The 26851-nt window shown below is 36.0% G+C and overlaps 1 protein-coding gene across 5 annotated transcripts in view; it reads right to left on the bottom strand.

The window, feature by feature from the left end:
- The window catches only part of BRWD1 (bromodomain and WD repeat domain containing 1), a 146317-nt gene that overhangs the window by 79431 nt on the left and 40035 nt on the right, over positions 1-26851 (bottom strand). For all 5 annotated transcript variants that reach the window (XM_037014737.2, XM_073231330.1, XM_073231332.1 and 2 more), the window contains exons 9-18: positions 21156-21256; positions 20005-20075; positions 18357-18457; positions 17555-17595; positions 16611-16709; positions 13890-14037; positions 13510-13644; positions 10124-10252; positions 9723-9948; positions 1338-1523 (exon numbers count right to left, since the gene is read on the bottom strand). In XM_037014737.2, the coding sequence (XP_036870632.2) occupies positions 1338-1523; positions 9723-9948; positions 10124-10252; positions 13510-13644; positions 13890-14037; positions 16611-16709; positions 17555-17595; positions 18357-18457; positions 20005-20075; positions 21156-21256 (1237 nt within the window). The remainder of the gene's footprint in view (positions 1-1337; positions 1524-9722; positions 9949-10123; positions 10253-13509; positions 13645-13889; positions 14038-16610; positions 16710-17554; positions 17596-18356; positions 18458-20004; positions 20076-21155; positions 21257-26851) is intronic.

Here is a 26851-nt window from a genome sequence, read left to right as displayed (position 1 = left end):
CTGTGGCAACCTGACAAAGTTCTCCAAATCAGTAATCCAAGGACCTGAGTTTTAATGCCCACAAGGAAAAGGGAGGTAAGGCCTTGGGGGCCTGTCAGGGACACAGTTCAAAATGAGAAAGAACCTTCTCCTACCACCCCTCCCATAAAAATCAGAATCTTGCAGTACTGTACACTAAACAAAATTCTAATCAACCTAAGGGGATAACCAGAAACCTTGTCTATCCCTGCAGGAAACTAGATTGGAACCAAGGGGTAGGATGAGAGGGAGAGGAAGGGAGAAAATGAGCATGTGTAAACCAATGATAAGAGTATGTCATGAACAAAGGATTGACAGACCCAAACCTGTACATTGAAAACCCAAACCAATTAAATATATAAAAGAATTTTCATAAGGCACTAATTTTAAAGTCAGATTACACATAAAAATTAAACTCTAAAGACGAGTGATGTGGCAGATTACATGACAAGAGATCAAGAGTTAGGGCACAAAGATCTGAAGAAAATCAGAGCTCAACAATGAGTAGTAAAGAGACAGGAAATAAAGTTAACTCAGCAAGTATATTTTAAACAGTTTCCAAATAAAACCATACCATTTCTAGCCATAATTTATTCAAAGTAGATTTTTGGGAAATGAATCATTTTCACATTAGTTGCCATTACAATAAAAAATCTCAGGGTCTACAACATAAAAAAAAGCAAATTCTCTGAGAGGTAGAAAAGAAACACTTGGGTTAAAAAAAAAAGGTACTGAAATTCATGACCCAGTTGCAGGTGTGACACGGCAAGGATCCCCTTGGTGGCACTGCTGGGGTTTTATGAACTCTCAAAGCTTCTCTAATATCTTGCACAGGCATTTATCTTTCCCACAGTGTGTTTTGCTTTGCATAACAATCGCCTGTCTCCTCTAGAGTATTTCCCTACCAGTGTAATCACTCCCACACTCCAGTGCTTCCCTCTGAAAATTCCCTTCAAGTCTTCTGTTTCTGTAAGCGACTTTAGTGCTCTCTCTACCAAATTCAGGTTTTTTAAAAATTATAAATATTTAAAGCAAGGGAAACCCAGAAATGTACTTTTCCTTTACTGTTCTTTACTCTCACTTATACTCTTAGAGCAAAAAAGAATTTAAGAGCTTTTCAATGTACTTAAGGATCCAATGTCCATTGGTCAGTACATCAACTTTACACCTACTAAACCTATTTACAAACTACCAAAGTTGGAGAAATACATTGCTTATGTGAAAGTTTTTCACACCACATATATATGACAAAGGCCACTGTAACTCTTCCGTTTCAATCCAGCCATATTAAGACAAAGTATTTCTCATAAACGTATTACCTCTCCATGGTGCTTCCTCCCCATTGGCAAGGCCGCCTGGAAACCCGTCCCCACCGGCGCCCATTCTTTGATCTTGCTGCTGCTGCAATTGTCGTATCATCCCATCAAGAACGCTGGACTCTGGGCTTCCTTCACCATTATCATTGGTTTGCAGGCTTATAATTTGTTCAATTACATCTCCATCACCTGCAAATTCAATGAATGAATATGATTCACAATATATATGAATAGGAAAAAAATTTTCATTAGACTATAATTAAAATTACATTAGCAGGAGAGAACATTAAAGATGGCAGAGTGAGAGGTGAGACAGAGGCCTTTACCTAAAACCACATATAATATGAAAATATAATTAATACAATTAATCCTGAAAAAGCAACAGGAAAGAAAGTTGCACCAGACTGCATACACCTGGAGAAAAGAATGGAACTCATGCAACAGGGTAACGTACAAAACTGTGACCTGGTGGGACCCAAGCCCTTCACCCACCCCAGATCACTGGCGGGAGGAAGAGAAACGGAACAGGGAGGGAGTGTAGGCCTGGGACAGCTGAACACCTAACCCTGGAGATCGGGCTCTGGAAGCATGAACCTACACTGCATGGTGCTATGGTGACTGTGGGGTTGGAGAGCTAAGACAGGAGGAATACCTGGAGAGACTGAGTTTCCATCTGCTTATGGAAAACAGGGATCCACATCTGCTGCTCTGGGAGAAAAGAAAGGCGGGCAGTCTGAGAGACTTCCTAACAGTGAGAGGGCTACTAAAGGTGCAAGGACTGTACAGAGCTTACTGCTCAGGAGAAAGGACAGGTAGACAAAATTGTCTGGGTGCACTCTGCCCAGCAGGTCGGGGACTTTCAGGAGCTTCAGGCACTCCATCTCCCTGGCTGGATAAGCAGCTCCAAGGCCCTGCACCGTAACACACAGCCTGTTGCACCTTCCTCCCAGCCAGTCCACCCCTGGCTCACAAACAGGCAGCCCCTACCCAGGCATCACGCCAGGCAGAGGGAAGCCCAACTTATAGCAACTACAAATGCCCCCATAGAGGATTACAACTGTATGTGCACCCCACTGGTTCTGGCACTGGAGACAGGCATAGCATCCAGGAAGCAGGAAACACTTCTTTCCTCCCCCCAGGAACCAACACCACTCCAAAGACCCCCGCCAATGCTACAGGGGCTGAGCAGCTCCAGAGAGTAGAGCTAGTGGGCACTAGAGGGCACAACATACAAACATGAACTGACAAAGAAACCTGGTTCAAACCAAAATCACACAAACACCAGAAAAAGAGTCAAATGAAACAGATCTCATCATTCTTCCTGAAAGAGATTTCAAAATAAAAATCATAAACATGTTCACGGAGGTACAGAAAAATATTCGAGAACTCAGGAATGAATTCTGGTCAGAGAAGCAATCATTAAAGAATACAGAGGAGGGTTTTAAAAGCAGATTGGATACGGTAGACAAGATGATAAATGAAACAGAAATTAGAGAAGAGGAATACCAAGAAGAAGAGGCACAGAGAGTAAAAAGGACCTCTAAGGATAAAAGAATATTGACAGAACTGTGTGACAAATCCAAAAGGAACAATATTTCTATTAGAGGGGTACCAGAAGAAGAATAGAGACAAAAAAGGATAGAAAGTGTCTTTGAGAAGGTAATTGCTGAAAACATCTCCAATCTGGGGAAGGAGATCATCTCTCAGGCCATGCAGGTGCACAGATCTACCAACACAAGGGACCCAAGGAAGACAACATCAAGACATATAATGATTAAAATGGCAAAGATGAAGGATAGGGACAGACTTTTAAAAGCAGCTAGAGAGAAAAAATATCACAAAGGAAAACCCATCAGGCTTGCATCAGACATCTCAACAAAAACCTTACAGACCAGAAGGGAGTGGCATGATATATTTAATGCAATGAAGCACAAGGTCCTCAAACCAAGAACACTCTCCCTAGTAAGATAATCATTTAAATTTGAAGGAGGGATTAAACAATATTGAAATAAGAAAGAGCTTAGAGAATTTACCTCCCACAAACCACCTCTACAGTACATTTTGGAGTGACTGCAGTAGATGGAAGCATTCCTAAGGCTAAATAGCTGTCACCAGGGGACATGAAATCACAGGAAAGAAAGAACAATTAGTTACTAACCAGATGCAAAATCAAATCAACTACCCCCAAAGTCAATCAAGGGATAGACAAAGAGTACAGAATATGATATCTAATATATAAACAACGGAGGAAGAAAAAGGAGGGAAAAAAAACCTTGAGATTCTTTTTATAATTGCATATTAAGTGAGTTAAATTAGACTGTTATATAGCAAGGGAATTACCCTTGAACCTTTGCTAACCACAAACCTAAAGCCTGCAATGGCAATAAGTACATACCTATCAATAATCACCTAAATATAAATGGTCTGAATGCACTAATCAAAAGACATAGAGTCACTGAATGGATTAAAAAAAAAAAAAAAGACCAGTCTATATGCTGCATACAAGAGACTCACTTCTAACCCAAAGACATACACAGACTAAAAGGGAAGGCATGGAAAAAGATATTTCATGCAACTAATAGGGAGAAAAAAGCAAGAGTTGCAGTACTTGTATCAGACAAAATAAGCCTTCAGAACAAAGAAAGTAATAACAAGAGATAAAGAAGGACATTACATAATGATAAAGAGGTCAGTCCAACAAGAGAATATAAATATTGTAACTATGCACTCAACACAGGATCACCTACTTATGTGAAACATATACTAACAGAATTAAAGTGGGAAATAGAATGCAATGCATTCATTTTAGGAGACTTCAACACACCACTCACTCCAAAGGACAGATCAACCAGACAGAAAATAAGAAGAGAGGGGCACTGAACAACATATTAGAACAGATGGACCATACGGACATCTAAAGAACTCTCCATCTAAAAGTAACAGTATACACATTCTTCTCAAGTGCACACGGAACATATTCAAGAATAGATCACATACTAGGCAACAAAAAGAGCCTCAGTAAATTCAGAAGGATTGAAATTATACCAACCAGCTTCCCAGACCACAAAGGTATGAAACTAGAAATAAATTACACAAAGAAAAAGAAAAAGCCCACAAACACACGGAGGCTCAATAACATAAACAATCAATGGATCAATGACCAAAACAGAGATCAAGCAATATATGGAGACAAATGACAACAATAATTCAACACCACAAAATCTGTGGGACAAGGCAACGGCTGTGCTAAGAGGGAAGTATACTGCAATACAGGCCAACCATAGGAAATAAGAACAATCCCGTATGAACAGTCTAAACTCACAACGAAACTAGAAAAGGAACAAAAAATGAGGCCCAAAGTCAGTGGAAGGAGGGACATAATAAAGATAACAGCAGAAATAAATAAAATCAAGAAGAAAAAAAACAATAGAAAGAATCAAAGAAAGCAGGATCTGCTTCTCCAAGAAAATAAACAAAATAGATAAACCCCTTGCCAGACTTATCAAGAAAAAGAGTCTATACACATAAACAGAATCAGAAATGAGAATGGAAAAATCACTATGGACACCACAAAAATATAAAGAATTCTTAGAGAATACTATGAAATATTATATGCCAACCAACTGGATAACCTAGAAGAAATGGACAACCTTCTAGAAAAATACAACCTTCCAAAACTGACCCAGGAAAAAACAGAAAATATGAATAGACCAATTACCAGCAAGGAAATTAAATTGGTAATCAAAAAATTACCTAAGAACAAAAGCCCTGGCTGTACCAGATGGTTTCACTGCTGAATTTTATCAAACATTTATTGAAGACTTAATAATATCCATTCTCCTTAAAGTTTTCCAAAAACTAAAAGAGGAGGGAATACTCCCAAATTCATTCTACGAGGCCAGCATCAATTTAATACCAAAACCAGGCAAAGACACCACAAAAAAAGAAAATTACAGACCAATATCCCTGATGAACATAGATGCAAAAATACTCAACAAAATATTAGCAAACTGAATTCAAAAATACATCTAAAAGATCATCCATTATGATCAAGTAGGATTTATTCCAGGGATGAAAGCATGGTACAACATTCGAAAATCCATCAGCATCATCCACCACTTTAACAAAAAGGACAAAAACCACATGATCATCTCCATAGAAGATGAAAAAGCATTCAACAAAATTAAACACCCATTTATGATGAAACTCTCAACAAAATGGGTATAGAGGGCCAGTACCTCAACATAACAAAGGCCATATATGACAAACCCACAGCCAACATCATACTTAACAGCAAGAAGCTGAAAGCCTTTCCTTTAAGATCGGGAACAAGAAAAGGATGCCAACTCTCCCCACTTTTATTCAACATAGTTCTGGAGGTCCTAGCCATGGCAATCAGACAATACAAAGAAATAAAAGGCATCCAGACTGGGAAGGAAGAAGTTAAATTGTCACTGTTTGCAGATGACATGATATTGTACATAAAAAACCCTAAAAAAATCCACTCTAAGACTACTAGATCTAATATCTGAATTCAGTAAAGTTGCAGCATACAAATTCCTATACACTAATGATGAACTAGCAGAAAGTGAAATCAGGAAAACAATTCCATTTACAATTGCATCAAAAAGAATACCTAGGAATAAACCTAACCAAGGAAGTGAAAGACCTATACCCTGAAAACTACAAGACACTCTTAAGAGAAATTAAAGAGGGCACTAATAAATGGAAATTCACCCCATGTTCTTCAGGTAAGAAGAATTAATATTGTCAAAATGGCCATCCTGCCTAAAGCAATCTACAGATTCAACACAATCCCTATCAAAATACCAACAGCATTCTTCAACAAACTAGAACACATAGTTCTAAAATTCATATGGGACCACAAAAGACCCTGAATAGCCAAACCAATCCTGAGAAGGAAGAATAAAGCTGGGGATTATGCTCCTGGACTTCAAGCTCTACTACAAAGCCACAGTAATCAAGACAATTTGGTACTGGCACAAGAACAGACCCATAGACCAATGGAATACACTAGAGAGCCCAGACATTAACCCAAGCATATATGGTCAATTAATATACAATGAAGGAGCCATGGACATACAATGGACAAATGACAGCCTCTTCAACAACTGGTGTTGGCAACACTGGACAGCTACATGTGAGAGAATGAAACTGGATTACTATCTATCCCCATATACAAAGGTAAACTTGAAATGGATCAAAGACCTGAATGTAAGTCATGAAACCATAAAATTCTTAGAAGACAACATAGGCAAAAATCTCCTGAATATAAACACAAGCAACTTTTTCTGAATGCATCTCCTCAAGCAAGGGAAACAAAAGCAAAATGAACACATGGGACTACATCCACAAGAAAGCTTCTGTACAGCAAGACACCATCAACAGAACAAAAAGGCATTCTACAGTATGGGAGAATATATTTGTAAATGACATATCCGACAAGGGGTTAATATCCAAGTATATAAAGAACTCACACGCATCAACCCAAAAAGCAAAGAACCCGATTAAAAAATGGGCAGAGGATATGAACAGACAATTCTCCAAAGAAGAAATTTAGATGGCCAACAGGCACATGAAAAGATGCTTCACATCACTAACTGTCAGAGAAATGCAAATAAAACCACAATGAGATATTATCTCACACCAGTTTAGGATGGCCAGTATCGAAATAAGAACAACAAATACAGGCAAGGATGTGGAGAAAAGGGAACCCTCCTACAATGCTGGTGGGAATGTAAACTAGTTCAACCATTGTGGAAAGCAATATGGAGGTTCCTCAAAAAAACTGAAAATAGAAATACCATTTGACCCAGGAATTCCGCTCCTAGGAATTTACCCAAAGACTGTAATTTCTCAGATTAAAAAGGACATATGCACCCCTATGTTTATAACAGCACTATTTACAATAGCCAAGATATGGAAGCAACCTAAGTGTCCATCAGTAGATGAACAGATAAAGAGGTGGTACATGTACACAATGGAATAGTACTCAGCCATAAGAAACAAACAAATCCTACCATTTGCAACATGGGTGGAGCTGGAGGATATCATGCTCAGTGAAATAAGCCAGGCGGAGAAAGTCAAGTACCAAATGATTTCCCTCATTTGTGGAGTATAACAATGAAGCAAAACTGAAGGAACAAAAACAGCAGACTCACAGACTCCAAGAAGGGATTGGTGGTTACCAAAGGGGAGGGCTGAGCGAAGGCGAGAGAAGGGGATTGAGGGGTATTATGTTTAGTATACATGGTGTGGGGGTGTCACGGGGAAAACAGTGTAGCACAGTGAAGGCAAATTGTGAATCTGTGGCATCTTACTACACTAATGGACAGAGACTACAATGGGGTATGGGGGGTCAGGGATCGATAATATGGGTGAATGTTGTAATCACATTGTTTTTTCATGTGAAACCTTCATAAGAGTGTATATTAATAGTACCTTAATAAAAAATTAATTAGCAACTGTCAGATTTTTAAAAATAAGCAATTAAAGATATCCTAGATAGATACATTCATAACTGATAAACTCAGAGAAAAGATTCGAAACAAACAAAACCCTTCCTTTAGAGTACTCAGCACCATAAAAACCTCCTGAACAGAGCCTGACATCCCTGGCAGTGAGCACCTATTAACAGAACTTTAAAATACATAAATCAAAAATTGATAGAACTGATGAGAGCAATAAGAAAAACTCCCACAGCTGTAAATTTCACCATCTTTTTAATAGCCCCAAACCGGAAAAAAGCCAAGTGTTCTTCAACTATTAGTAAATGGATAAATAACCAATAATATAGCCATACAATAGTGCACCATCAATGAACAGGAACAAATGATTGACAGATCCAACAGGAATGAGTATCAAAAGCACCATGCTCAGTTTAAGAAGCCAGACAGAAAAGACTACATAGTGTACAATTCCATTTATACAAAGGTGAAGAAAACAGAACAGTCATTACAAGGGGCCAGAAGAAGGAAGAGGGCTAGCTCCAAACAGGCCCAAGAGAACTTTTTGGGGCACTATATTCTATATTCTATATTATGTATTCTATATTCTATATTCTATATTCTATATTCTATATTCTATGTTCTATATTATGATTATGGTGGTGGTGGTTACATACTGCTTAATACTTGTCAAAGTTCATTTGAATTTGTACACTCAAAATTGGTGTTTTGTTATATATAAAATATACTTCTATTAAAAAATAAATATCTGAAACAGTAAGTATATAGGGCTTTACATTAAGCTTTAACCTTAAGAATAACTGGTGATTTAGTTTCGGTAAATTTATCCTCAGCTGAACAAAACAGAAGCACATTTTCTTTCTTTGCAGTCAGAAATATGCTATGAACAAATGCAAAAATAAACAATAAAAAAACTCTTTTACTTGGCTAGGACAGGCAACATACATCTTGTGCCAGAAAGTAATAAGGAAGTGCTTCAGGAATGACAGAGACTTGGGAAAGGACACACTGCTCAGCTTGAAGAGGCTCTCACAGTCAAATCTAAGGATAATATGAGCAACAAAATAATGACAATAAAAGATTATAACCCCCTACACTTAACAATCCCCTAAGTACTAAAACTTAACCAACTAAATACATAAATGAAAGGAAAACTAACAAAATGAATGTAGAATCAGAAAATAACCGCTTTGCCACCTTCATAGTTAACGGCTGATTCAGGCTAAAATCACCAGTGTTTCAATCTTAAAACTTGTAGGTAGTTTGATGAGGAACAGATTATTTACATTGTGTCTTCCCACAAATTACTTAGTAATTACAAAAGAAAAATAACTTTACAGTGGACAAACTAAGCAGACATCACCTTAACCAAGTGTTCAAAGACAAAATTACCAACAACTGGACAAAATGCAATCACAAGCATCCTGCTGCGATGCTTCAGGAAGGCTGCATCACCCTGTGTACTGCATTCTGTCAAATGCATGACCTTAATCAGTGACAACTAAATTTAATGTGCAGTCCCAAAATGAAATCTACATCGGTGAGAAAAAAAGCTATAAAAGGCATTATTAGAGTAACAGACAAAATTTAAGTACAGACTAGAGATTTGACAACGTAAGTACATATTAGATGTCCTCATCTTGGTAACTGTTTATGATCACAGGAGAGGGTATCTTTCTTCTTAGAAAACGAAGTATTTAGGGGAAAAAAGACATGTAGTCCAGAACTTAACTTTCAAATGGTTCAAAACAATATGTATGTAGAAATAAAATAATAAAACAAATACTGCAGAATATTAACAACTGGTGAACCTTAAAGCACAGGAGTTCTTTATATTACTCTTTACATTTTCCAAATAAATAATTTTTAAAAAGGAACAAAAATACTTTTGTGTACTTACTTGTTGCGACATAGCCTAGCTGTGGAACCAAGTGCTCATCTGCAGAATTTTCTCGGCCTGGCACTAATCTCTGATACTTAGTTGGGTGAGGATTTCCATCTACATCTACCAAGAATGGTGGAGGCATAAGGTGAGGAGCCTGCTGCGTTTGCTCATCTAAGACATAATTATTAGAATCTCTAATCAGTGGTCGATAGTCAGTGTGGAAGAACATCTGATCAGGAATCTAGAAGGGAAGTTGACAGATTGACATTATGAAGTTTCTGTATGCTCCAGAAAACAAATATTAAACAGTTAATTAAAATAGAAAAAACAAGGTAGTCAAATCAATGCATGCAACCCATTTTCAAAATATCCTTCACCAACTACTTATTTTATGTGCTTTAAGTATTGAAACTAACCTTTTCATATGGTTTGCTGCAACCAAAACCAAATATCAGCAGGTGCCCATGAGAATCTGTACAGGCAAAATGCTGTCCATCCTGTGAAAACTTACAGTCAAATACAGCTCCATGCCCTTGTCCTTCAATCTAGAAAACACAGAAAAAGGTCATGACCAATTCTATGCAGGTGCTTCTGTTGTGTCAACTGTTTTCATGTCAGCAGTTCATACAGCAACAATATGACTTCTGGAAAAATTGTTAAAAATAAATTTTGCATTAAAACATGTCAGCTAATATTCTCAGAAAAAAAATTCGTTTCAGATACTACTAACCTAGAAATGGTCCTCAAAATGATCAAATAAAACATCATAAGCCAATCCAAAGTAAAGGCTTCCTTTACTTCTTAGAAGTAAACAAGCAATTTCATAAATTACTATTTTAATATATAACAAAAGGCTACCAATTAATAACCTACAGGTAACTTAATAAAGATTAATGAAGTTTGGTATTCATCAACTAAAATAACACTTCTCTGAAACTAACACTTTCCTTAAGATAATTGACCACCATGCAGACTGTGTAATGCTATAAAGTCCCAAGGGTGCATATGCTAACATCTGCACCTACCTCATTTCAAAAGGGCATAAACTTCTGGAAGGACGCTCTAGGTGCACAATCAACACTGCCGACACACATAACTTTTAAATGGTTTTATTCTTGCTTTCTAACTGTAAATTTTATTAGTTTAGCATTATCAATTTATAGTTAAATGAGTTGTCTGGTTTTCTCAACAGAGTAAAGCAATGCTTATTTGTTGTCTGAACCTGTAACTTTCCAGTAACTAAACTTTAGGACAAGTCTGATCAGTATGGGAAAAATAAACCAGCCACCCACTAACTGCCAAAACTCACACATGCCCAAATACCTGCTTGGAAAGTGACACTTCACTACTGCAATACTGTACATGAATGGCTACCGATTAACAAGCTTAAAAAAATTAACTTCCTGGGATATTTAGGGCACTGAATAAGGTAATATGTACACATATTTATATTCTCTCATAACAGTAAAAGGAAAAAACAACGCTTAACAGATTTTCCTCCAATTCCTTGTTAAACACAGAACACAGACTCACTCGCCTTTGACAAGCCACCTCCACTACAGCCCCACCAGTATCACCTCACAGCCCTGCTCTGGGACTTCCCCGTTCAAGCAGAGAAGAGGCAGGAGCCCTTGGCTGACAAGTCAAAGACGATGGCAGCTATACCCATCATAAACATAGACCTAACCACACCACAAGTTTCGCTAAGGGTACCTGCTAAGAAAGAAGTTTTCTTGAGTGGCAAACCTGTCTAAGCAGAGCAAGACAGACTAGGTTTCACCTGTAGTTTGAAAAGTCCTACACAATGATTCCTGACAAAATGCAACATGTATTTCATGAAATACCACTCTGTTAGTAACTTACAACCCTATGTCATCTGTCTAGCATTAGAGAATTAGGAGCCTCTCAGCTGAGCAGCAAAGATAAGAACTCAGTATACAAAGGCCACTGCCAATTTTGGATGTCTGATTGGAAATAAGATCTTTGTTGCCCATTTGACACTTTTTTCAGATTATTCTTCGGCTTAGAGGTTGTTTAACTTATATTCTTCTTAAAGCCTGAATTAATGAAGTTTTCTGTTTTGATGAACTTGTTTTAAGTGATAGTTAAGATGATGGCTGTATCTGTGAATTTTAAGACCATAAAACAATTATTCAAGGCTGCTTAGATCTTTTTAATCTTTGTAATTTGAACATGTACAGATGCAACTTTCAGAGATGCCTTATGATGTATTTGACAATCCAGTCATGCTACTTAAGTTGTTTAAGTGCACTTAATGTTAGTAAATAAAATATTGCATTTTAGAAACATGGAACACATGGACTAAGATGGCCTTCAACCAAAGGTGTAAGAACCTCTCATCTATATGCTGCTACTGTCTCCAAAACTACGCTTTGAATTATATGCAATATAAAGTGGTAATTTTACAAAAAGTACCACTTACATACAAAATATATATGTCAATTAAAAGCCTTAGCAACATAATAATTCCCTCAGAATGTATCCTAAGGAAATAATCGTAAATCTACACAAACAGCCATACAAGGATATATTCAAAGTGTTACTGCTCTGCATTTTGAAAACACTTAAATACCCAAAAATGGTTAAATTAACTATGAAAGTAACATTCTCCTGAGAAAGGATGAAATTAGTCAAAAATGTATTTGTGAAATCTTAAATATTTAGAAGTTTGAAAAAGATTCTTCATATAAAATGAAAAAAGATTATGAATTTGGAGAATGCCAACTAATATGAATGACATTAGAAAATTTTCAACGGATACTAATATTGTGAAAGTTTAAATGAAGAACAGGATATTTACATGGTCTCAAAAGTAGCTCCCGAAAAACTTAGATTAGTAATTACAAAGAGGAAAAATGATTATTTTATAATGGGGAAATCTGGCAGATGCTACCTTAACCAAATACTTTAAGTCATCACCAACAGTGGGACAAATAAATAACATGTAAATACTAATATAATACATGGAGGACATAGTATCATTTATGTTGCATTCCATCAAAAACAAAATGTACAACAATTCAATCATAAAGAAACATCAGACAAAACAGATGTTCTGTAACATTACTTGCCTACACTCATCAAAAAAGTTAAAGGGCAAGAAACAAAGGAGGAACGATTGTTGAAGATTAAAGAAAGCTAGAGATATATAACCACTTAGCACAATGCATGATCCCGACAGACCGAATCCAAGGAGGAAAATGTAACTATAAAGACATTATCAGGACAATTAACAAAATTTGAATGTAAATTAAATGACACTACTTTATCAATGTTACATTTGCTGATTTGGCTAACAGTATTGTGCTTATGTCTAAGAAATTCTAAAATTATGCAGTAGGAGCCTAATTTGGTTTTAGAATATATATGTGCAAAAAAGAAGAGTCTGGAAAAACCCAATGAAGTCTGAGTCCTTATATGACTTTACTGAATATTATTTTTCATATTTTTATTATCAAATATTTTAATAAATATAAATGGTGATAGAGTTGTGTATAATTACCATAATTTTGCTAATTTAAACACAGACATGGACACACATTCATACATATAAAGGTAAATAAGTAACTTTTGAAAATCTCTCTCCCATGTGAATCAGTTGTACTGAGAATTTCATATAGGTATGTATGTACAGTTGTCAGATATTTATTGGGCTCCAAGGACCCTGACTTGTAGAAATATAAACTGCCAACACTCACTGATCAGTCTCTGGCTTAACTATATAATCCAAATACTTGAAACAAATGCACGCGTGCATGAACATACACCTCATTTCACTTACCATATTAAAATAATGTTTCACCTTGGTGCCTTTTGTAATATCCCATATAAATATGCTGCCATCATGTCCTGCAGATAACATAATTCTAGCATCAAAGGGATGTGTCTCCAAAACAAACACTTCATCAGCATGTCCCTTTATTCAACAAAGTCATATAGTTAAAGAGGGTTTGCAAGACATATTTAAAATTAAAAATCCATATTGTCATAATGTATAAGGGCTTTAAAAATTTATTAATGGTACTATTAATAATTTATACATTAGTGTATATACAAATTTTTATTCATTGGTTTTAAAAATATATTCATTTTATAACTTCAAAAATAGCACTACATTTCAAAAAAATCTTTACTTGTTATAATGTATAAAAAACTACCTACCAATAAGTTATGAAGCAATTGTCCAGTGTAAGAGTTCCACACTTTGAGGACGTGATCATTCACAGCAGTGACAACAATGCTATCATTCTGATTCCAAGCTATCATTGTGACTTTAGGTTTCATAAACCTTTCTTCTTCCAATAAGTCCCTAAGAAAAAAACATACATATAATGTGAGGCTACACAGTGTATACAATCTCACATTAACAGAAAAATACCTAATCTGACCAATGCTGTTTATCAACTATACAATAAAATACAATAAAATTAATAATCCAGTTCACATTCTTATGTTGTCAACTCTATTAGGGGTTCAAGACATCTGACTCATACCAGGTTACCTATTAACAGACTAGGAAAAAACGCAGCAGGAAAGGGATGATATAGAAGCAATTCAGAGACTGACTAAAGGCAGATTTTTGGTCACCAGCACTACACATAAAAGCAAAGCTGCTTCTACCCTCTTTTGTATTACTCACTTTCTTCCTGACTCCAACCCGTACTAGTAATAATTTCAACTCTTCTCCACAGAAGATAATTACAAATTTTAGGCAGACAGAAAGAAGGTAATTCATCTTCCTATCCCCAATCTTTAGAAAAATGCCCAACACTCAATTTGTTGAACAAGACTGTATGCATCTCTTTATATTCCCTCAGACTGTTCCTATGGGCCCCATGGCAAGAATGGTGTTGGGTACACATGTCTACAGTGTTTTGCAGCCGTTCTGACAGTGATAGGGAAAGTCTCTGTAAAATTCAGCAGTCAGAACACAGAGAGGGTAGAGAAAAGTGCAAGTGCTTCTGAAATCCTACAACATATTCTAAGAAACTCTAAACATGATGAAACAAATATTTTAATTAAATACATCAGCTGTTAAGACTAGGGAATAGGTGCTATATAACAGTTAATGCATTTCATCTAGTTGAACAGCCAGGTTTATACACTAAGACAAATGTATCTCTTAATTCTTACATACAGGAAATTCTACAAGATTTGAAAGAGGGAGTATAACAACAAAGCAAAAACTGAAGTACAAAACAGCAGCAGACTCACAGAAGCCAAGAATGGACTAACGATTACCAAAGGGAAAGGGGCTGGGGAGGAGGGGTGGGAAGGGAAGGGCAGGAGATAAAAGGGGGGGTAGCATAGGGAAGGAAGCATAGCCAGAGAAGACAAGTAGTGACTCTATAGCGTCTTACTATGTTGATGGACTATGACTATAATGGGGTATGTGGTGGGGACTTGATAACAGTGGGGAATGTAGTAACCACAATGTTGCACATGTGAACCTGAGCATAAGATTACATACCAGTGTTACCTTAATGAAATTTTTAAAAAATAAGATTTTAAAGAGGTAAAACTTTAAATGACAAAAGAATATTCCCACCCTGGGAGAAATCATTGGAAAATTTCTCTCTATGAAGACAGTATGACAGCAAGAAAACTAATAAGCACTTTTGAGTCTCATTTTAAAAACTGTATTCAAGTTTTTAGACTGATGTTCCTATTTGCCTAATAAAGTAACTGCTCACAGAGAATACAGTTTCAAATTATCTTCACTCACATTCCTCCTTCATCATTTCAATTGGTCAAGTATTGACAGTGTTCACTGTCACACTATAATGCTTCTGAATATACAGATGTTGACATTTTGAAATAATAGTAAAGATTTAATTTGTGAACAAAGATACTTCATATATATTCAAGCCATTCTCTAAAATGGATCATTCCACAAAAATACTAGTATCAAATTTATTTTGAAATCTAACACAATTGCTAGAACTACTGCAGAATACGAGTTAATTTCCCCTACAACTATTAAAAATCAAGCAGACATGAGGATTTCCAAAAGGCAAAATGTGTAACACTTCTCACAAACACTGGTCAGAACACCAACATGCTTACTAAGACCAGGAAGTGTGCCAGAGATTTCTGTCAAATCATTTAAAATTCCCAATATTTAAAGGCAGGTAGGTGAAAGAGATTAAATGCTGTTCTTAAAATTTATAGTTATATAACAGTTTGAATTGCACTTGAGCAAAGGTCTGACTCCAAAACATGTATTCTTTCAACCACCTCTACTGCCTCCCAACAAATACAAACCAAAAAAAGCAAGATATTTCAAATGTGTAGTATCTAACATGGGAGTGCTAAACTTACCTCAAAGATGCTCAAATATGTTCTTTGCCATGCTGGAGAAGAGGGACAGTTGGACAAACTTGGCTTCAAAGCTATTTTACAAGCCAAATTTAAGCAAGCCAAAAAAGCCACTATCACTGGAACCCAATTTTTTTTGGTCTTAACAACAAAGTGTTTGCTTAGTTTATTCATCAGACAGCTAAAAGCAACTTTTTAAAAATTCCAAAAATCCTCTCTTCAGAAAAGCAAAATTTCCATACATGATATACTTGAGTTTATTTTTATAATTTTTAAAAAACTGTATGTGGTTTTAAATCAAACACCCTAAGAGGAACTCAATGCTTTAAGAAGAAACAGTAGAACAAGTACGTGTCCTTTCCTACATATATCTAAGGATAAATTGTTTTGGGCACATAGGATTTAAGTATCTGTATATCAGAGGCCCAGAAGGCAGGCGTTCACTTAGATGGTAGCTAATAACGGAAGGTGACTCCAATCCCCTCAACAAAGCAATCAGCCAACCAGGGAAAGAGACACCAAGTACTTAAGATGCACCTACTTATACAACAAACTTCAACTTACCCTGAGATTCTGGTAGCCATATCCAATAAAATGCTTCTCCATTCCAACTGCTCAAATCTCCAAATCCTTGCTGTTCCATCTCTGCTACCACTTAAGAACCTTAAAATATCCAGAGAAAGATTTTACAGTCACATTTGTGCCACCTAGGGCTACAGTTAAAATCCCAAGCAAAAAAATATTTAATGTAACTATCTTGACTGCAGGTAAATCTACAGGTGTTAATTTAAAAGACAGGGATTTAGGGGATATCTGAAAGAGAAAATTCTCATTTTCTATGATTGTTCCTGGCCCTATGAAGTAAAGCACATTTCAAACTCTATCAATAGCTTGTCAAATAGATTGAGTTTTGAGAAGACAATGTACAAATACCTGGAGAAGGACAAAAAAAACCAGGAAGAATTAAATGTACGGGTAAATTAGTTAAGAGCAAAAACTCCATTATTAGCATATTCATTCTTAGTTCAAATTAACTCATGCTGGCCACTGTAAACATAAATCAATCTTTTAACAAAGCAAAGCATTAAATAAAAAATGCAGTTTAGGAAAGGCACTTGAAAGTCTTTGGGAACCACAAAGGAGGATATAAATTACATGATACTTTTTCTTGAGGTATCAATCACTGTCGTTGATTAGAAAAGATTTTTTTTTTACTCTCAAACATAAGGTAATCCATTATCCTTGCACTTACTTTTCCTATAAATCAAACATTTAGCCAATGATCTAAAGGAGAACGATATTTTTGGTCATAGGAGCCAGCTGAAACTGCCAGCAGAAACTACAATTCTAAAACCTTACTTTCATGTGTCTCCTCCCCACCCCAGACTTTTCATTTAAGTAATATATTTACTAGTAAGCACCTGCAATATACAAAGTGATATAATAGGAAGCACAGAATACATCTGCTTAAAAACACACTTAAGAAACACAGACACAGGCTTACTTACCGATCACCATTGTTACAAAATTGGATACTATCAACTTTATCCTAAAGGGGAAAAAACATGAAAGTGATAATCTACTTAGTTTGTAAACAAACTGTTTGATGGATGGAAGCACATCTGGTTTAAAGCAAGAGATTTGCAGTTGTGCTGCTTCCAACATGTACTGACATTTACTTGCAAAAAATCCATGAATTTAGTAAGACTAACACATAACTGATCTCACAGTAAAAAAAAGCCTTCTAAAATTAAAAGCTGTATTTACAATTAATTACTACATCCATATAAAAATTGGTATGTGTGGAAAGTGATCAAAATATACAGGTTTAAGCAGCTGAAAATAAGGCATACTCACTTTGATGATTATTTATGTGCAAAAAAAAGAAAAAGAAGGTTTCGTTCTTTTAATGTGATTTGAATCTATGTTTACCTAACCCTACAGAATTTCCTATGGGAGAAAAGATGGTCTGACCACTGACCAGTATTCTAGAATACTGAGAGTTATCTACCTAACTACACATCAATAAAAGAGCATTCTGATTTCATGAGCACGGTTAAAATGAGCAGGTCCACCTAACCCATCGAGATAAACTGTCAATGTCAAGATTTTGCACACAAAGCTGAAATAACTACTGCAAAATATCAGCACTGTCAGGTACTGAGACGTCATTAATATCCTTCACCTTTAAATGCAATTCCTCCTACATTTAAATTAGGACCAATAATTTCCACTAGCAATATTTGACTATGTACCAAAAGGAATATTATTAACAACTAATGTACAGAATGTCAGAATGTGAATACTTACAGTGTGGCTTTCAAGTTCTGCTATTTTTTCAGGTGCTTCAAAACCCAAAAAATACATTCTGATTACATGATCAGTACTACCTGTGGCTAAAAACATACCACCTGTAATAAAAATGTTAAGACTTAAAACTCATTTGTCAACAAATATCTGAGCAAACCCAACTTCTATATTAAATTAAGCAAGATTTTATTCCAAAACTAAATTTATCTCCATAGATCCATTTCTTGACTCACTACATGAAGACCTTTCAAAATTAATATACTACAGTGTGATGGTCTGATTTAATAAGAATATATATTTGGTCTTCATCCCTGTTTCTAGTACAGAGCCCCAAATCCCACTGGAATTTCCTATGTGATACAAGTGATAAAGGTGTCTTGATATTCCTAACAAACCCATTTCAACTGTACCAGAGTTTAGGTCAAAGAATTACTTTGGTGGGGGGAACAGGTGTTGACTACCAAGAAAACTACCATGTCATTTGAGAACCTCAGGCCTACCCCCCTAAACTCTGGGGAGGGGAAAAGAGGAGGAAAAGAGGGGAAAAACAGTCATGGCCAGTGAATTAATAATCAACCATGCCCATGTAACAGAGCCTCCATGAACACCCAAAATGACAGGGGTTCAGAAAGCTTCCAGGTTGGTGAACACAGATTAGGGGAGAGTGGTACACCCAGACAGTGCCCCTTCCCACATACTTTATCCTATGCATCTCTTCCATCTGGCTATTCGTGAATTACAACTTTTTATAAGCTGAAAATCTAGCAACTATAATGTCTGAGTTCTGTGAGGTGCTCTTTGCTAATTAATCAAACCAAGGAAGGGTTTGTGGGAACCTCTGATCTATATAGCCAGTCAGCCAGAAGCACAGGTGACAACATGGTCTGAAGTATGGCTGGGAGGGTGTGTTGGGGAGTGTGGGGTGGAGCTGTCTCTGTAGGGCTCAGCCCTTAACCTGCGGAATTTCACACTATTTTCTAGGTAGACAGTGTCAGAATTGAGTTGAATTATAGGACACACAGCTGGTGTTGTAGAATTGTTTGGTAGTGAAAAAAAAAAACCATGTTCACATCAGATGGGGCTTTAATTAAAAAAAGCAACTTAATCTGCCAGCGTTCATTATCTCCCTCTGCTTTATTAGCTGTGGAATAAGCCCTTTAAGTGCCAGTGCTCTAAAGATGGTTGAAGTTTTCAGACTTTTATGGGAGAAAACCCTTTGACCTCTCCTAAAAAAAAAAAAAGTTTACCACACATGGTCACTGTACACAGAAAGAAAATGGGGAATAATTTCATCAAGATGTGTGGAAAACAGATTTAAACTATCCAAAATACGCAGTTTAGCCTGTTAAAAAAAAATCACCATTTTGGTAAATCATACACACATGGCAAAGGAATCGCTCCTGTGGACAGCTGGAGCCTATTTTTGCTGACCATCTCTTTTACCACTGACTCTAATTACTATTAGAAATTAGAGAAAGGCAGAATAGGGGAATAAAAGACAAGGCTCTCCAAATGAGTATGTCACAGATTAAACTTAAATAAACAAACAGGTTATTTACCATCTATCTGATAAAGGTTTTTGGCAATAATGTGGTCATCCAACAAATATGAAAATAAAAACAAGGAAAAATTACTAAAGATATCTTACCAACACTAAACGAAGAACAAAGCATTTGAACGCCTGGTCTAGGCTTCTCAGTAAACTTCAGGGGCCGTGGACTTTAAAAGAAGGTATTTTAAAATGCATTAGTTTAATACATTAACATGGTTTAAAGATTGGTTTTAATCTAGCATATTTAAATATTTTAATCTTGTTTCTAAAGTACCTCATAATATACCAAATATTTCCACATACGCTATTACAGCCAGATATATTTTAGAAGACTGTCCAATCCTCATCTTCATACAGATCCTACTATAAGAAAGAGCAGCCCTGCTAACCCCTGTCCTGTACTGAGGTAACTAAAGCTCAGAAGCCAAGTGACCTGTCACCGAGGCTGCAGAGCAGGGTTGATGGCCACCAGAGTGGAGCACTGCCCAAAAAAAATGGGATGCAAGCTACACATTAACATTAAATGTTTTAGTAGCCACGTTAAAAGTAAAAAGATAAAATAAGTTTTATTTACCCCTGTATATCCAAAATATATCAATAATATGACTTTAATGAGAACTTTGAATTCTTTCTTTCCTATTAAATATTTTAAATCTCCCAGAGTGTACTGAATGCTTACTTATAACACATCTTGGTCTGAACAGTTTTGATAAAAATGTTATCTATATTGATTTCATAAAACTTATAGTTGAAAAATTAAACTCACACACTTAAGTTGTTTGAAATATGCTTACACGTTTGTTAATACCTGAAATCTAAATGTACCAGTTTCTAAATTTAAATGATTTCCAGTTCTTCAACTGCACTCCCCCATCTGGAGAGCCCAACAGTCATGTGTGGCTAGTGAGCACTGAGCTGCACAGCAAAGCCGTATACAAACAGGTCTTTGATTCTCTCAATTATACATTCCTAACAGTTTTCAAAATGTTTCATATACACACTCACTTTCTTTTCCATAAAAATGTGTCCACTAATATAGAACTATGCTTCTTTTACATACCCAACTATATTTACTTGTAAGCAGTGGACAGTCAATATGGCACATATGCTGTATATAATTATAATTAAGTTCAAAAGTAAAAAGGCAACCACAGTACATAGTTTCTCTTTACAATCAGACTTCATTTCATTAGACTTTAAAATCACAACATTAAAAAGGGAAACTCACTACATGATTAGTCTCTTACCTAAATTTCAGGGATTCTAAATCCCATTGCCAGAAACAAACTGTCCCGTCAGCACCAGTAGAAACCATGTATCTTTGAGAGCCTTTGGCCATTGGGCTAAACTAAAAAACAGTAACATACAATTCAGTTTCCTGAGCTTCTATGGAAATTGTTTAACAGTTTTTCAAAGTTAACTGACACTCAGACACAAGAAATTCAAAATATAGGTGATACTACTGTAGTGAAAAGTTGTGACCTCTAAAAAAAGGAAAGTCTACCTGTAATTTACAAATGTAATGTGATCTCAAAAGATTACTTTCAAACCTAATAAATAGCAGGAAAAACTTTTATAAAGAGAAATTGAAGATCTAGTCCTATCAATATAAGAGTATCACAAAGCCAACAGTTAAAACCATGTAGCACATTGGTACACTGACTGCATGACCAACCTCAGAACAGGGCTAACATTTGTATTTAATGAAGTACCAACTGTGTTACACAAACAAGCTAGAGAAAGGACAATCAATTTGGTCCAGAGACATCCAAGGCAGCTTAAAAGATGGAGAGGAAAATACAAAGAAAACAGAAAAACACACAAGGCAAAGGAACAATATGAAGAGAAACACAAAAGTGTAAGAGTATTAATATGGTATGTAACAGAAAGAGCTGTGTGACTTAAGCCTTCATTTTTGCAAGTTGTGGGGAAATGTGTTTTATGCAAAGATGATGACCCAGTAACAAGTCAAGAGGTAACTGTAGTTCTCAAGTAAAAAAAAAAAAAACACCAAAGGCAACCCAAAGGTTTGACAGCCGTACGGAACAAAGAGCCAAGAATCAATCCAATCTATCTAACTGTAATGCAGGGCAGTACGCTCTGACTTCTCCCAGAATAGGGAGTAAAGCCATGAAGGAAGAAGCAACACGGACCTCCTCCTCAGGACACATTCAAGACAAAGGAGTTTAGCAAATGAAGACCATACTGCCATTAATTAACAGAAAAGGAAGAGTTGGGAAGAAACTTTTGTTACGATGATTTACATACTTATATATCATTACAACATCCCAAGGTCATATCACTTATTATCCCTGTTGCACGATTTTTTTCCAAGGTTATATATATATACTTTGTAAGGGAGCTTCTTCCCTTCTTAAAGAAGCTTCTTCCAAGCTCCTTCCTTCCCTACAAGTAAACAAAATGAAGGGTTTTTTTTTTAAGTGTTAGAACTGATTATTTACATCTGAGTGTTATGTTCCAAAATATGGACTGAAACTGAGTTTTCAAGAATATCCCACTAAAAGAAATAACTGAAGTTATATTAGTAATTGGATACTCTCATCAATTAAAACATCACAGTAAAATCTGCAACCTTGCCTACACAAAATACTTTAAGAATTTTAACCTGAATGTCTATGGAAGAACAATTTTCCTTCCCATCACCTGTATTCTAAGATCAAATTCCCAGATGTACTAGTGGTTTGTTGCTTTTACCTCACTGAGGTCTATTCCTACTTCACACCATACTGTTTTCTACAAAAAACCTTTAAAGCATTTTTAAATACATAGCATGGCAAAAAAAAGTTGTGGGTTTTATTCATTTGTTTAGTTTTGGCTATTTGTGTTTTTCTCTTTGAAATAAACTTGATGGCATGCTAAGTTCCATTAAAACAAAGCAATTGGTATTTCAAATGTGAATACACAGACTTTATGCCTCAATTTGGAGAGATCTGACATCTTTACAACATTGAGTCCTCTGATTCAGGAGTTCAATAGACATTTTCTCTCCTTTAGACTATTCCCTTCATAACATCAACCCTCCCCCATCCCAAGGTCCGGTCATATTTTTAAGATTTTCTTTCTATAGACTTTCCCATTCCTGTGTGCTTAAATAAGGCTTCTGTTGTTATTGTGAATTATATTCTTTTTAAATTATATTTGCTCAAGGGTTATTGATGATTTACAAGAACTTGTTGGTTTTAGGACATGATACTGTATGTATCCATTTTAAGCAGCTCTCAGCAGTTCGTACAGGCTTTAATATAATTCCACACTGAAGTATCTGAGATTGGAGTTTTTAAGAGATCTTTTTTTTTAAGTGCCCAACAGGCTCTTAAACTTTCAAGCCTTCCTTTTACTGTTTCTGTTAGCAACATTTCCTAAAATGCAGTATCACTTTAAAATGCAGTATTATTTTATTAATCACCCTCAAAGCTACAAGCCACTCATCAATATAATATGCATTTCTGGGTATTAAATTTAAGTGTCTCATTCTTCTAAGATGGGATGCATAAAGCAATCAGCAAGAACTATGATTGCTCAACGTTCCTTTTGGTTTTGATTCTGTACTATAATCTTGTAAGTCTATTTCCAAAATCAAAAATCTACATATTTTGAAAAAGTATCTAATAATAATATATGCCTGAGAGCATAATAATTTCTTTTACAACGTGTGCAGTGGCAAAATAAGGAGTCTTTACTATATGCTGATCCTCTGCTATTAAAGAATGCATTGCTGAAAGGTAGTTACTTGTCCTATTAAATGTTAAGATGCAAATCTTTCTTGTGTGCTTACATGTGCATTCTACACAGACCTTGTGTGTTTGTGTGTGTGCTGTGTGGTAAAATCCACACAATATACAACTAGCCATTTTCACCATTTTAAAATGTACAGTTCAATGGCATTTAGAATATTCACATTACGTAACAGCCATTAACACTATCTGGTCCCAGAGCTATTATTTTATTAGATAAATTGTAACCTGTCAAGATATTTTCAATTGATTCTCATGGCTTTTTAAAGTAGGCCCCAAACTGCTTGAAAATGAGAATTTTGTCTCTTCCTTTCTCATATTTACACATTTTTGTTCTTTCTTGCCCAGTAGTATTTGCTCATGCTGAACACTTGCAGTGACAATACAGTGTTCATTTTTCCCACACATTTAATTTTGCAGTACTTCAAATATGCATAGAAAGTGCAAGAACAGAACAATGAACAGTCATACACCCATCACCAAGACTCACCAATCACTACTATTTTGACATACTTCCCTCTCATACAGCTGGATGGACATGAACTACCTGAACCAAAGCTGCAGACATAAGGACACTGAAGCCCAAAAATTCTCAGCATTTATCTCGTAAGAACAATGACTTTCTCCTTCATGACTATAATACATTTATCAACACTCAAGATTTAGTATCAATACTACTATGTAATACACAATTCATACTGGAATTACCCCAAATTTCTCAAAGGTCCGTTAGAGGTCTTTTTCTCTCCTAAACCTAGAACTCAAATCAAAGCTCACACATTACAATGCTATCTGTAAAATTTTCCTACTTTACTATACAGTTCTCTCACCTTTTATTGCTTTTCTTGAAACCACATTTTTGGAGAAATGGGATTTATTTCAGACTGTCTCATTTTTGTTCCTTTATTCATCTGTCTTATGTGAGTTTTAGTCTTTCAAGAACTATGGCTTTGTTGATCTTCTCTGTTAAACTTATTTGTTCTATTGCATTAAAAAGAATAAAATACCTAAGAATAAACCTAACCAAGGAAGTGAAAGACTTATAACATAAAAACTACAAGGCACTCAGCAGAGAAAAAAAGAAGGTACCAATAAACGGAAATACATCCCGTGCTTGTGGATAGCAAGAATTAATATTGTCAAAATGACCATCCTGCCTAAAGCAGTCTACAGATTCAATGTAATCCCTTTCAAAATTCCAACGGCATTCTTCAACAAACTAGAGCAAATAGTTCTAAAGTTCATATGGAACCACAAAAGACCCCCAGTAGTCATACCAATCCTGAGAAGGAAGAATAAAGCTCCGGGGAATTATGCCCTCCAACTTCAAACTGTACTACAAAGCCACAGTAATCAAGACAATTTGGTACTGGCACAAGAACAGACCCACAGATTAATGCAACAGAATAGAGAGCCCAGATATAAACCCAAGCATATATGGTCAGTTAATATATAGTAAAGGAGCCATGGATATACAATGGGGAAATGACAGCCTCTTCAACAACTGCTGTTGGCAAAACTGGACAACTAAATGCAAGAGAATGAAATTGTGGATTAAAGACCTGAATGTAAGTCATGAAACCATAAAACTCTTAGAAAAAAACATAGGCAAAAAATCTCTTAAACATAAACACTAGCAACTTTTTCCTGAACGCATCTCCTCAGGCAAGGGAAACAAAAGCAAAAACGAACAATTGGGACTGCATCAAACTAAAAAACTTCTGTACAGGCACTGGAGTTTTGTAGGATGTAAAGAATAGATGACCATTCTGAAACTGAGAATTCTGACAATGAGAGGAAGCCTGCTTATGAATTGTTTTGGAGATGAGATCCATATCCACTTGGAAATTCATGGGACACAGTCATGGGAGCTTCTTATTTTAAAATGGGACTCCCCAGCTCCACTCTTGAGTATTTCTCCCATTCAACAGCATTAGATAAGCTAGGGATGAATTAAGCAAAATGAGACTTTTTCTCAGAAGGATTCTTTGCTGTGAAAGGAAGAATAATTGCTCTCTGGAAGCTCTGTTAGTTGAACTCCTGATTTCTTGATTAAGCCTAGGAAGGAGATTTTAGCCTAAGACTCGTTTACACAAGTTTCTCTCCACCTTTCATCTTACTGCTCAAAGGCCCTTGACACCAGAGTGGACCTCACAGTTTGCTCTTTACACTAGGAGTCCCCATCCAGTGAAGCTGGCATTACTATATATTCAAGCATATGTCACTCTAAATTATATCCCCATGTAACCTGTGGCACTCGAATGTGGAAGCTCTCCCTAGGAAGAGAAATCAAAGAATCTTGTTTAAATAACCTCTATCTCTCCATGATTTAAAATACTTTGACAGATCTATATTTCTTTTGAAAAATGAATAAAAATAATTCAATCAGAAAAAAACAAAACAAAAAAACTTCTGTACAGGAAAGGACACCATCAACAGAACAAAAAGGCATCCTACAGTATGGGAGAATATATTTGTAAATGGCATATCCAACAAGGGGTTAACATCCAAAATACATAAAGAACTCACATGCCTCAACACCCAAAAAGCAATTAACCCAATTAAAAAATAGGTGGAGGATATGAAAAGACAATTCTCCAAAGAAGAAATTCAGATGGCCAACAGGCACATGAAAAGATGCTCCACATTGCTAACTATCAGGGAAACACAAATTAAAACCACAATGAGATATCACTTCACACTAGTTAGGATGGCCAACATCCAAAAGACAAGGAACAACAAATGCTGGCAAGGATGCAGAGAAAGGGGAACCCTCCTACACTGCTGGTGGAAATGTAAATTAGTTCAACCATTGTGGAAAGTAATATGGAGGGTCCTCAAAAAACGAAAAATAGAAATACCATCTGACCCAGGAATTCCACTCCTAGGAATTCACCCAAAGAAAGCAAGATCTCAGATTCAAAGACGTGTGCACCCCTGTTTATTGCAGCACTATTTACAACAACCAAGATATGGAAGTAACCTAAGCGTCCATCAGTAGATGAATGGATAAAGAAAAGGTGGTACATTTATACAATGGAATACTATCATTTACAACAACATGGATGGAGCTAGAGGGTATTATGCTCAGTGAAATACATCAGGCAGAAAAAGACAAGGTAAGTGATTTCCCTCATTTGTGGAGTATAACAATGAAGCAAAACTGAAGGAACTAAACAGCAGCAGAC

The sequence above is a fragment of the Manis javanica genome, chromosome 3 (genome assembly GCF_040802235.1).
Source record: "Manis javanica isolate MJ-LG chromosome 3, MJ_LKY, whole genome shotgun sequence".
NCBI classification, from domain to species: domain Eukaryota; kingdom Metazoa; phylum Chordata; class Mammalia; order Pholidota; family Manidae; genus Manis; species Manis javanica.
The sequence above is the reverse complement of the archived record's forward strand: the minus strand, read 5'-3'. Positions and strand labels throughout refer to the sequence as shown.